This window comes from Balaenoptera physalus (assembly GCF_965194825.1).
Source record: "Balaenoptera physalus genome assembly, chromosome: 9".
NCBI lineage: Eukaryota > Metazoa > Chordata > Mammalia > Artiodactyla > Balaenopteridae > Balaenoptera > Balaenoptera physalus.
Genome location: NC_138888.1, coordinates 17,358,117 through 17,370,407, shown reverse-complemented (window position 1 = coordinate 17,370,407; position 12,291 = coordinate 17,358,117). Strand labels below are relative to the sequence as shown.

At 43.2% G+C, this 12,291-nt stretch overlaps 1 protein-coding gene across 3 annotated transcripts in view; it reads left to right on the top strand.

Annotated features, from left to right (window-relative positions):
* SASH1 (SAM and SH3 domain containing 1) overlaps positions 1-12,291 on the top strand; it is a 251,572-nt gene that overhangs the window by 168,743 nt on the left and 70,538 nt on the right. For all 3 annotated transcript variants that reach the window (XM_082474432.1, XM_082474431.1, XM_082474433.1), the window contains exons 5-6: positions 9,891-9,931; positions 12,153-12,239. In XM_082474432.1, coding sequence (XP_082330558.1) covers positions 9,891-9,931; positions 12,153-12,239 — 128 coding nt within the window. The remainder of the gene's footprint in view (positions 1-9,890; positions 9,932-12,152; positions 12,240-12,291) is intronic.

The following is a 12,291-nucleotide window of genomic DNA, read 5'->3' as shown; positions in this document are numbered from 1 at the left end:
CCGTATCCTTAGTATGTGACTTTCTTCCTTATAATAAAATGACAACTGCTGGGGCATTCTGCCCATGTTTCAGGCAGGACCAAGGAGGAGGGGAAAGGGCAAAAGATGTGTCAAAACTGAGTCATTTCTTCTCACTGTGAAAACACTAGCTTTCCCAGAAACACCCTGCTTGCTGTAAAGTTCCAGTTATGTCTTCTCGGGCAACCCAGACACCTGGCCTCCACATGCTGCAAGGGAGTGTGGGTGGGTGAGTAATTTAACAGGGCACACTGCCACCCAAGCAAAATCAAGGTTCTTTCAGTAAGAATGAAGACGAGAATGGATATTGAAATGGAAGTCAACCAGCCTTGCCAGTGATGAGCACTCACTCAACCGTTCGTGTCTCGCAGTGCGTCAGTATAATCTACCGAATTATGTTGTATGCTCCTGAAGGTATGGACCATGCTGTGTGCATCTCCTTCATCCAGCTGCAGAGGGCTTCATTATCTGTACCAAACATGAAACACTGAGCAAGAAATCATCCTTGGTTGTTTTTATAAGAGACTGACTAGTTATTGATGCCTTTTTATATGAACTTTCATAAAAAGATACTATTACGTAGCCTCCACTGTGTCACGTGGATATTCTGAAGATAAGTGAAGGACTTGGGAAGGCACTTATAACTTCTCGGTGCTGAGATAGATGCTGGTACTTTCCACAGTGCCATGAGCATCACAGCTGGCATCCACAGCAAGGTTTTAGACAGGTTAGACCCAGCAGGCCACAGATGAAGAATATGGCCCAGATGGAAAAGAGAAGACGCACTGAGAGGCTTTGGAAACCTTGGAGGATGACCATCTGCGATCCCAGGTTGGACTTTCCCTGCCTCCAGCACCCATCTGTGGGCATGTTGAGCTCTGCACTTCTGCACTTTGTATAGTCTTAGCCGGAGTGAAGTTGTGGCAACGACACAACTAGGCCATGGGCCTCCATTGTGGAGAGATGGCTTTTGGCTGCTTTTCAGACAAGAAACTCAAACTTCTGACAGTGTCCTGCATCATTAACTTTCGGCATAAATTACCAGTTGGTGAATGAAAGGACACACATCTCTTTCAATGCACCTTTGTGAAGGATTTGCAGACTCAACAGGGGTGGAGCCCTGCTCTTGGTCTGGAGAGCTTGTTGGTCACCTCCGAGGTGCCAGAGAACCAACCCCTTCCATGTTGAGAAACTAAGTGCATTCTAGAGAAGGACTACGAGAGACTTGACCCCACAAGGAGAGCTGGGTGAGAGCAGAGGCCAGCAGTCGTCATCGCTGGCTTCTTGGTGGTGGTGCTTATCACGTGCAGGCATGTTCTAAACACCATGCAAGGCACAGTTCACTGAAACCTCTAGAAAACCCATATGATCAGTAATAATATTGTCCCCATCTTGCATAGGCTGAAACTGGGATTCAGTGGGACTAAGTGGCTGGTCCAGAGTTGCTAGTTAGTAAATAGTAGAGCTGTCTTTGAACACTGGCAGTTGGACTCCAGAACCCACCTTGTGAGCCATTGTGCTGGGCTGCTTCCTGGGTCGTGGCCTCAGAGAAACATTAGAGATAATGTCATTCATGTCTAGATACCAGTGAGCTGCCCATGCATCTCCATGTTGACATCATGTTCAATCATTCGTGTATTTTTTTTCATTCTAAGGAAAACATGGACTGCTTTCGTAAAGTGCAATTGAGAAGTGGAAGAGGAGTCACTATGTCCGTTCTAACTATGTGAGGCCAGTTAGTGTTAAAAAAAAAATGGCATGCTTTGCAGCAGAAGAGATCTTGTTTAAATACCTAGAACTTCCACATCCCTAATATAATTAGCAGAGGATTGAGGGATAACAAAAATGATCGTTGTTAGAAGTCAAGCTGCACACCCAGGTTGGCTGTGTCTTTCTATTTTTCTGGATAAGATTCTCCTCTTGAGACATCTTGTATGGAAGGAATAGGCTCACCTACAGTGATTCTGATGGCAGTTTTAAAACCAAAGAGATTATAAAGCAGAGGGTAGAATAAGAAAAAGTTGAAGAGGCCAAAACTCATGGCTAGAAATTTCAAACTTTTCAAATGTTCTTTTAGCACTTTCCAAATGTGAGAATTTGATTTGTGTGGTAAGAGACCCTCTTGAAATTGGAATTAAAGATTGGGTGGTATTCTTCTTTGGGGTGGGCGGGGCCTGTACCGTGCAGCTTGTGGGATCTTAGTTCCCCAACCAGGGATCGAACCCACGTCCCCTGCAGTGGAAGCGAGGTGTCCTAACCGCTGGATTGCCAGGGAATTCCCTGGTATTCTTGCTTTGGGACAATATCCACACTTAAACCTGGAAACCCTGCCATTTCTTTTGGAGAGTTAATATTACATGATTGATGGGCCCTAATTATTTCCCATGATATGTATCCATATGGAAATCTACTCAACATAAATGAAGAATTATTTAGTATACACTGTGCTGAACGCAGTCAGCTAAATTGGTTCAGTTCTTACTGCTTAAGGAAGACAGTAGGATATAAGCAAATATTAATTATACTATGCTGAAAAAAATGGATAAAGTGTGTTGGCATCTTGTTCAATTGTTGTTGTGATTTCTTTTTATTTTTTGGAAAATATGACATTAAAAAAATTTTTTTATTGGAGTATAGTTGATTTACAATGTGTGTTAGATGGTTTTTGTTTCTGTCTTTTTTTTTAATTCGGAGAAAAACATGAATTGCTTGTATGAAGTGAGATTGAGAAGAGGAAGAGAAATCACTACATCCATCCAAATTTTTTGAGGCAAGTTAATGTAAGAAAAATAAGAAAGAGGAACCTTGGTGATTCAGAAACTGCTGGAGTCTAGAATAGGGGCTGAGTAGCGGCAGCGCTCAGTGGGATGAGGCTGGTGTCATCCTGCCCAAAGACCAAGCATATTCACGTGTTTGAGGCGGCTCTGGGGAGTAGTTATAAGAGGTCACATTTACTGGGAACTCACCAAGTGCCAGGCACTGCCCTAAGCCCTTTATATTCACTGTCTCCTGTAATTCTCCTAACAACCCACTAAGGTAGGCACAGTTTTTACACCACAGTTTTACTTCACATAAAAAAGGAAAATACGGCTTAGGTTTGCGGCAGCGCTGTCACGGGTGTGGCCTGACTTCTGAGCCTGTGCAGTGTCGGCCATGGCCTTGGATTTGGTTCTTGCCTTGATCACTTAGGAAGGTGACCTTGCAACAAAAAGCCAGAAAGTACAGGCCAGGAATAGACTATGAAATGAAAGAAAAAGCCCGTATGGAGAGTGTTCACCAGGGTGAGAACATGTCACCAGTGTTGTCAGTTGTCATTGGTGCTGAATATTCAGGGAGTTCTAACAATAAGCCAGCCGCTTGGCAAGAGAGTTACCTTCCATCCCAGCCAGTAAATTGGCAAGCTAATTTCCAGTGTGTGTATGAAATACAATGGTTATTGGCTGGGAAGGGCCCCATCAAGGGTAAAGCAAGAGATTACAGAGGGCACGGAATTTAAGGAGGCACTTGCTCCCTGCATCCCCCCAACCCCAAGAGTGAGCGCCCAGCACTGGGGACCCTCCTATTCCTCACCCCATGGCTGGGGAAGGGGTGACCCTTAAATTTTCATGGCAGACAGTGGATAGTATGAGCTGAATTTTGTTTCATATTTATTTCTATTACATAGAGAAGAAATGCTCCTGTATGAAAAATACCTTTGCTACCCAAAGGATAATAAGAAATGTCAAATTAAGGAATTACCTATTTTACACAAAATGATTTGTCACTAAATATGAAAAATATAAATGTGCGTAGTTTGTTATATTTAGGTAAGGTGTAAAGCAAAAGAAGGGAATTCCCTGGCAGTCCAGTGGTTAGGACTTGGCGCTTTCACTGCTGGGGCCCAGGTTCGATTCCCTGGTCAGGGAACTAAGATCTCACAAACCACGTGGTACGGCCAAAACGAGAAAAGAAAAGAATAAAGCAAAAGAGAATATTAACTACTAAAAAGGCCCTCAACCCATTTACCTTCTTCTCCCTCCCCCATGCACGTATAATTCAATAACACAGATGCCTCAGTCCTTTTTCTGCATCTTGAGGAAAATTGCTGCTGGCTTTGGGGACTGCCTTGGCAGGCCAGGGGATGATGCAGGCAAAGACCCAGACACAGCAAAAGCTCTGATTCAAAATCCAGCAGGAAATAAACTAATATATATTAGTGTATTTCCGGAGACTCAAGATAAAGGAACCTTTAAAACCTCTTAAGTATACATTTTCCAGTAACATATAACACATGGTCCTTTCTTAGAAATGAGGTTAGAACAGTTTTTCTTTTGTTTTTTGTTTGGTTATAATGAAGTTTCTGGACAGTCCATCAGAACAAAAACACAAAGTCTGTTTTAGAAATTCCTTTATGCGTGGGCATTTGTTATACCTTTCTGGTGTGCCAGCCTAAGTATGTAACAACGAGATAGAGCTGTCTCTGCCTGGAGGTACCTTAGGCTATTTATCTATAAATAGACAGAAGAAAAATGGGTTTGAGCCAAATGATGTGGCTTCCTTTCCTTCGACAAGCAGATAAGAGGACCATGCAGTAGTAACACAACCGAATCCTGAAAAGTGTTTTTGAAATACTTAGTTCTTATAAACTCATAGGCCATGTTCACATTTGGGGTTGAAAACATGCTCTCTCCTCACAAATCCTTCTGAGTGTCATTCCAGGAACTTACCCAAGAACCAGGCTAGTGTATCATGTGATGTGATTTTCTTTTACGTAAATGAGAAGCAATATGTTCAGTGAAGTGGGTGAAGCTTTGGACTCAGACACACAGTTAAGTCTCTGACCACCTCTGTGTCCTTAGGCAAGGTGGACTCCTATATACAAACGTAGTAAAGAATTTCGTTTTGACCTTTGTTAGTTTCCTCTTTCACTCTGGTCTTATGTGGATCTCTGCTGTGAAACAATAGATTCAGTGGAAAAATAGAGCAACCTAGAATTTACCCTGTATGGCGTCTGAGGCAGCAGTATCATCTGTGTTAAATTGATTTTAGTATTAGTCTAGCCAGAAAGGTAAAAGTGTACTTTCCTGGTTTTCCTTCTCTCCACTGGCCCCTCCCCGGAAGTCCCATTGCCTGCTTCCCCTTCTTTTCCTGACCCATAAAAATTGGATTGCCCTGGAGCTCAGTCTCAGTTTCTGGTCAGTTTCAGTTGGTCTCCTGGCTTTAAATATCCAAGTGACTTCCAAATTCTTAACTCCAGTCCTCAATGAGTCCCCTGAACTTAGACTCACATATCCAACTATCTCTATAATATCTCTGCAGGGATGTTCAACAAGCACCTCAAACTGAACGTGGCCAAAGTAGACCTCTTACTTCCTCCTTTCTTTCCCTACCAGTCTTCCCCAGTGGAGGGAGTGGATGTCATGCCAGCTTATCATTGAGGTATCTGCTCACCTGTCACCTCTTCAGAGAGGCCTTCTCTGTCCATACTTTCTAGAATTCTCCCTACTTCTTGATCTGCACCCCCCATCCTAGCTCCAAGGCAACAGGGATCTTACCCATCTTTTATTTACTGCTATGATCTCAGTGCCGCAGGGATGCCAGACTCAGAATGAGAGCTTGATAAATATTTATTGAATGAAAGAAACAATGAATAAATGAATGAGTGAAAATGAAGGAAGGAAGCAATTTAACAAAGAATTTGCTAAAGACTGGAGTGTAGGATGAAAAGAATTGGCTCAGTTCTGGGGATGCTGTCCCTTAAATTGATTTTTTGATCTAATTCATGTATTCCTTATAATTTTCTGAAATGAATTTGTCCTTCAGGGAGGACTAGAGTAGTTTTAGGGGTCTTGAGGAAAGTTTACACTTACGCAGTTTTGGGGTCTAATAGTAGTAGTTATTGGTGAAAAGGTACTAAGATTGAGTTCAGAGACTTTAAATGCAAAACTATTAAATGCTTTAATAGATTCTCAAAGTGCAACCGAATATTAATTATTGCTTCCCAGTCGTTGAAATCTGCATGGAAATCCCCATCCTTTTTACCCTGTTGACAGTGAAAGTGATGGCTAGAAATAGGGTGCCATTTTCATCTGCAGTATCTGGCTGGAAGGATGTATTACGAGGAGGCCTCTTTGTTTTGTTTTGTTTTTATAAATTTATTTATTTTACTTATTTATTTTTGGCTTCATTGGGTCTTCAGTGCTGCGCGCGGGTTTTCTCTAGTTGCGGCGAACGGGGGCTACTCTTCGTTATGGTGCGTGGCCTCTAGGCGTGCAGGCTTCAGTAGTTGTGGCACACGGGCTTAGTGGCTCTGCGGCATGTGGGATCTTCCTGGACCAGGGCTTGAACCCATGTCCCCTGCATTGGCAGGCGGATTCTCAACCACTATGCCAGGAGGGAAGCCTGAGGAGGCCTCTTTGGAACTGACTTCTGAGCATTAATTTCTTCCACCAGGAGATCAGTAAACGACCCCTTCCACATGCTGCCATCCGAATTTGGAATTTGGTGACATCATTGATTTTTGTTCCTGCTGGATGAATTTTATAATCAGTCTCAAGGAGAAAGGGGATAGCATTTTGCATTGCTGCTCTGCCAGCTTCTGTTTGCAGGGAAAATTCACTGCATCCAAATTAAACTTGGTATGGCATCATTTTACCCCCTTTGTAAATTGATGAGCTGGTGGGGGGCCTCGTGCTTATGAAACATTGGCGTGCTATCTTTGACCAGTATCTAGATTGTGAACTGGTGAAATTTTAAATACAAAATCCCCACTGGCTACCATAAGCAAGTTGAATAAAGAAGCTACAGTGCCATCTGCTGGCATTCTGGAGGAAATGCAAATGATGACTAGGAGAAGCACCTCTTATGTAACAAATAGATCAAAAATGCAAACCCAAGGGTAAATATTCAAAACACATGATAATTTGAAGAAGGTAGATAAAAATAATGAAAAAGTTCTAAGCCAGCTTTTTATAGAGGAAAATACAATTATATTTTGTCATAACTATGTAATAGTGAGAGCATAACTTTTCTGTAGTATGAATTTTGGAGTGTTTTTACGGTATTAGATATTCCCATTGGGCAGAACGAGTGAAAAATGGGTTGAAAACTTAGAAATGAGCCTTTGGACTTTTGAAGAATCGTACTGAGACAGGCAATTTTATATACGCTTCATGCAGATAGGGAGAGTCCTGTGTATTTTGGAAAGACAACCAGGGTAGCGATCCCTCAGTACAGCTCCTTGCTGTTCTGTAACCAGTCAGGGAAACGTGCGCCACTTCTGTAATTTCTGGAGACCATGGTTTTCTGTAAAATTGGGATTGGATTAAACGATGGGCAGAATTCCTTACAACTCGATGAAGTGTGTTATTCTAAATCAACAAAGGACTGAAGAAAAGTACTACTTCTTTAGACCATTTTCCCATGAAAATATTTCTTTTAGAAAAAGTGAAAGACATATACATATTTTTAGTTTATTACATAGGTAAGTAGTTTATCAAGAGCTAGGGATAGTTGATATAGTTGGTTGTAAGCAATTAGGTCCTCAGTGTGAGTATAAAAATAAATGTGCCACCTCCTTTGCCATCAGAGGTCATCTACAGAAAGCTTGGTGATGGTGCTGGTAGATCATGGCCAGTTGAAGTAGGGTTGGGCTGAGGCGTATTACCATGACTTTGAGCTACAAATGCAACAGAGTAAAATTTAAAAAGCAAAATGGAAGTATTCAAACCTTAGCGTAAATATTATTTTCGAAGGATTTCCTGCCTTAATCCCCAGTCAGCTAGCCAACTCTCTACTCAGCTGTCTGCTGGTATTTGCCTTGCTCCTACTTCTGTGGCCTTGAGCACCTTCCTGGCTTGTGTTTTTGTTCCTTGTCTTCATCCTCCTCCCCCTTCCTCGCCCCCTCCCCTCCCCCACCCCATGTCCCCCCCTCCCTTTTCCACCCCATGTCCCCTCCCCTCCCTTCCCCCACCCCATGTCCCCTCCCCCTCCCTTCCCCCACTCCATGTCCCCTCCCCTCCCTTCCCCCACCCCATGTCCCCTCCCCTCCCCCACCCCATGTCCCCTCCCCCCTCCCTTCCCCCTCCTCCTTCTGCTGTTGCTTCTCCTTCTTTGCCTGCACTTTGTTCATGTTTGTCACCCTCCCTCCATTGTACGTCCCACTTCTTCATGATTGTCCATGTACCTTACTCACAATAGCATCAACACGTTTTTGCCGAACGAAGGAAACTGAAATAGCTATTTCATAGAAACCTTTCAAGTAAGTATATGTTTAGGGATTTTCTTTTGTGTGTGTGGATTGGAGGGAGGAGAGTAGATCCTAGAAGCTAAATGTGGCGAAATGTGCTGACGAGGTAGATTTTCCGTACGTTTTCTGCGCGGGCAGCGTGGTAGAAAGGGCAAGAAGCTAGGCCTCAAGTCTAGCTCTTCAGCAGCTGAGTCCTTTTCCCTGTTTTCTGTTCTTTGCTTTTACTCTATCCCCTCATGGACAGTAGAGGTCTGTCAGGCTTGGGCGCTAGTCAGAAACAATTCTCTTCTCGCAGACGTGGGGTCTGAAGGTGCTTACAGGGCTGAAGTCTTCAGACGGCAGCCAGCAGTCAGCCAGCGTCGATGCAGCTGTTCCGAAGAGAGATGGCTTATCATGGGTGACTCAGCAGGAGAGGAAGCCCCCTGCCCCTCTCTGGTCACCTTAAGTTCTAGAGGTCCTTCTTTTTACCTGCCAGGTAGGCAGAAAATCACTGCTAAGTGATGGGGACGTCTGCTCCTCTTCCTGATTGGTTCAGTGGAACTCTTGCCTCTCATGCTTTCTCACACTAAAGAGTGTTTCGCCAGATGCCACCTCCACCCTCCATCCGGGTGGATGTACGAGCAGTAAAGGTTCAGGTGTAAACCCCCTGAGCATCCCTGCTTCTGTTCCGATGCAGGTTCCTTCTTCCTGGTTTTCCTGGTCAGCAAGCTCAGGGACACTGAACTTGCCCTCTCGGCTCTGGACCCACCTAGCGGAAGATTATGCTTCACCTCTACTCTTCCCCTTTTGAGAGAACCAATTTTAACTTTCTTTGGTTTCCCTGCCTTCTTCCTTTAAGTTGCTATCTGTCTATGTATACTCTGGAGAAAGGCTTGATCGCCTGGGTTTGGGGCCGGGTTCACTTTTCAGGTTATTTGAGTTCATCTGTATCCACAGTCGCACACTGGCAGCTAGGCTCGGGGAGGGTGTGGCCCAAATCTGATGCCCAGACATGTGTTAATGAACTTGGACACATTTTTAGAAATATTGAATTATTTGCCGTCCTTAAAAATGTGGAGCTCTTGTAAAAGAAATGCAGACTTCTGGCTTCTCTTTGAAATTGGAAGATCTAGAGAAACACGTAGTGCACTTGCCAGATGGCAGCAAGGGACCAGAGGAGCTACATCCTAGCTGCCCCCCTACTTGGGGCATCCAATCGCCTGTTGCTTGATGTCCACAAACCCCTGCACCCCCCTTATTTGTCCTCCAGGTGACCACTTTACTCATCTGCCGGGTCTATATTCTTCTTATTATTTACCTTCTCTTTCCCACTTACATGAGAGACTTCTCAATGGCAGTAACTTAACATGTAAATAATGATTCACAGAAATGGAAGGCACTTCAGCAATCAGCCAGTGAAGTCCGTTCCCTTCATTTAATATAGGTCTTACCCTGGAGTGAGCCTTTAATTAGTGTTGACAAATGGCACCTAAGCCGGTTTCTAGAAAGGCAGCAGATGGCTGGGGAAGGCCATTGGTAAATATTCTGTAGAAATTTCCCTGGCTCTCCTAAGTTGATTGATGCTGGGTACCACTAGTTAGGAGGGTTTTCAGTCCTCACATGAAGGTAAAGCTCCCTGGTAATCACACTTGTTTTTCTTTTGTAGGAATCCTCTTCATAAGTCACACTCGGAAGACAGCTCTGTAGGTCAGTACCACTTTTCTTGGTTTAACCATTTTTAATTAATTATTTTCTTTTAGTACTTTGCGGAACACATAAGTATGTGAACATACCAAAACCACAAAGAATCCTTCCACCCAGAAGTAAACATTGTTAAGATTTTGATGTATAGCTTTCCTCTCTTTTTCTGAATTTGTGTGGGTTTCAAAAAAACATAATACGGATCGTATTCTACAATTGAATATATCCTGAGCATGTTCCTACATGATTGAGTATTTTTTACAGTAAAATTCTTAAGTCGGCATAATATTCTGTCATATTGGATGTGCCATAATTGAATCAACCAATCTCTTCTTTGCTGGGCATGTAAGTTGTTTGCAGTTTTTTCTCTATCACAGAGAAATGATGCTACCACTAAAAATCCTTGAGCCTATCCCTGACCACGTCCTTAGGATAAATCCTTCTATTTGGAACTTTTGAATGAAAGATCATGCACAATTAAGGTGTTATAAAATCCACTCTTGATTTTGTAACATTTCTTGTGTTTGGGTCTAAGAAAGCCTGGCAAAGTAATCATGATTAGGTGCATAAGTGCTCAAATCAAGCTTTGGTTTGGATTTGAATCATGACTACCAACTTTACTAGTTATGACCTTGGGCAAGTCATTTGCCTCTCTAAGCCTCGGTTTTCTCATCCACCAAATGGAAACAAGAATACATCATACGTTCATTGTGAGTGAGTATTAAATGAGATATGCCATTAGATACAAAGTGCCTGGATATGGTAAGTGCGGGATAAATGTTAGCTCTTGCCATTTTTTTCTTAAGCTGCACGTCCATTTCAGAAACATTAAAATGGGAGAAGGGGAGAGTATAGCTTACAAGAAATACGTTCTATTCCCAGATAGCTTGTGAGAAAGATTGAAGTAGTGATAATCCTACTTCACTTTAACCTTTCATAGCTGATATTTGCTGTCGTGTTTAGTCCAGAGGCGGCAGGCACCTTCCAGATTCTGGGTACAGAGGCAGCCTCAGGCTGGCGGACTCCAGTTTCCTTCCCAGAGTCCTGTGGATTGTCAGAACATAACGAGGGCATCCCGCTTTGACAAATAATGCCCTTAGCCTGGGAGCCCCTTGCGCGGGGTTTCCGCGGGTCTGTTCTGTGCCACACTGCCTGGCACCGCCAGTCTAGACTGTGGAGACCAACAGTGCATCACTCCGCTGGGCCCTGTTTCCAGCGGCCGTGGAGCAACCAGACACGGAAAGGTGACGAAGCCGCAGCTTTGGGTGTGCCCCGTCCACGAGAGCAGATAGGGCTGCTGCTGCTTCGTTTTATTTTTAAAGAATAAAGGACCACCCTCTTCTTTCCTTTTCCTTACTTTCCCCCTTTCCTCTTGCTTTTTAAAAGGTATTACATGTTCCTGTTGATCACAAGCTGACCAGACATGAAAAATGTCTAGCCATGGCAGTGAATTTGTTTTCACTTCAAAGTCACCCAGAACAGTCTGGGAAGAAATGGGAGCCAGGAGGGGAGGACCGAGTTGGGAGATGTCACAGCAGGATAGCAGCCTGCTTTTCTCATCATGGTGCCCTGAGTGAGCTGTAGGGAGGTCAGCAGGTAGCCTGAGTATCAGAGAGGTGGGAATCGTGCCCCACCTATGCCCTAGCGAGACCCATGCCAATTTCCACACCATAGAGAAATAGCTGGTTCCACGGGTCTGTCAACCCCACAGACACGTGGAACCAGCTTTACTGACCAGTGTGCACAGCACATACCAACCATTCTGTTCTCTTCATTAAACCTGGGATAACAGAAATAAATCAAGGGTAGATCAACAACAGGAATAACAACAAAACAAAGTTAACTTTTTAAAGTACCCTATTTGTGGTTCAGTTGAAATCATTGTGGCTGAGACCGAAGGGGGAAAACTATACCACAAGACAAGGCAGAATTAGACACACTAGTTAAACAAACATCAAAGTGAAAATCAGAATGCATGTTTTGCCTGCTTTTTTGATGTTTCTTTATTTCTCATCTTAACCCTACTGTACCATTTCTTGCTCTTAGGAAATTTGCATTTCTTTTGAACAACTTTATAGGCATTTCTAAGTCTTTTCACAAACTGAAAGAGAAAAACTGTCTTTTTGTGAAATCAAAGTATTCTTACAAGCTTTGAATTGTAAGGAAGAGGCTACTTTTGTTATTAATGAATTTATTGCTTGTGCCTTTTTTTTTTCTTTTTTTAAAGGAAAAGGAGATTGGAAGAAGAAAAATAAGTATTTCTGGCAGAACTTCCGAAAGAATCAGAAAGGAATAATGAGACAGACTTCAAAAGGTACTGTAACACAGCTGGCAGACAGTAGGTCCTTTTAGCTCTAAAATGTTAA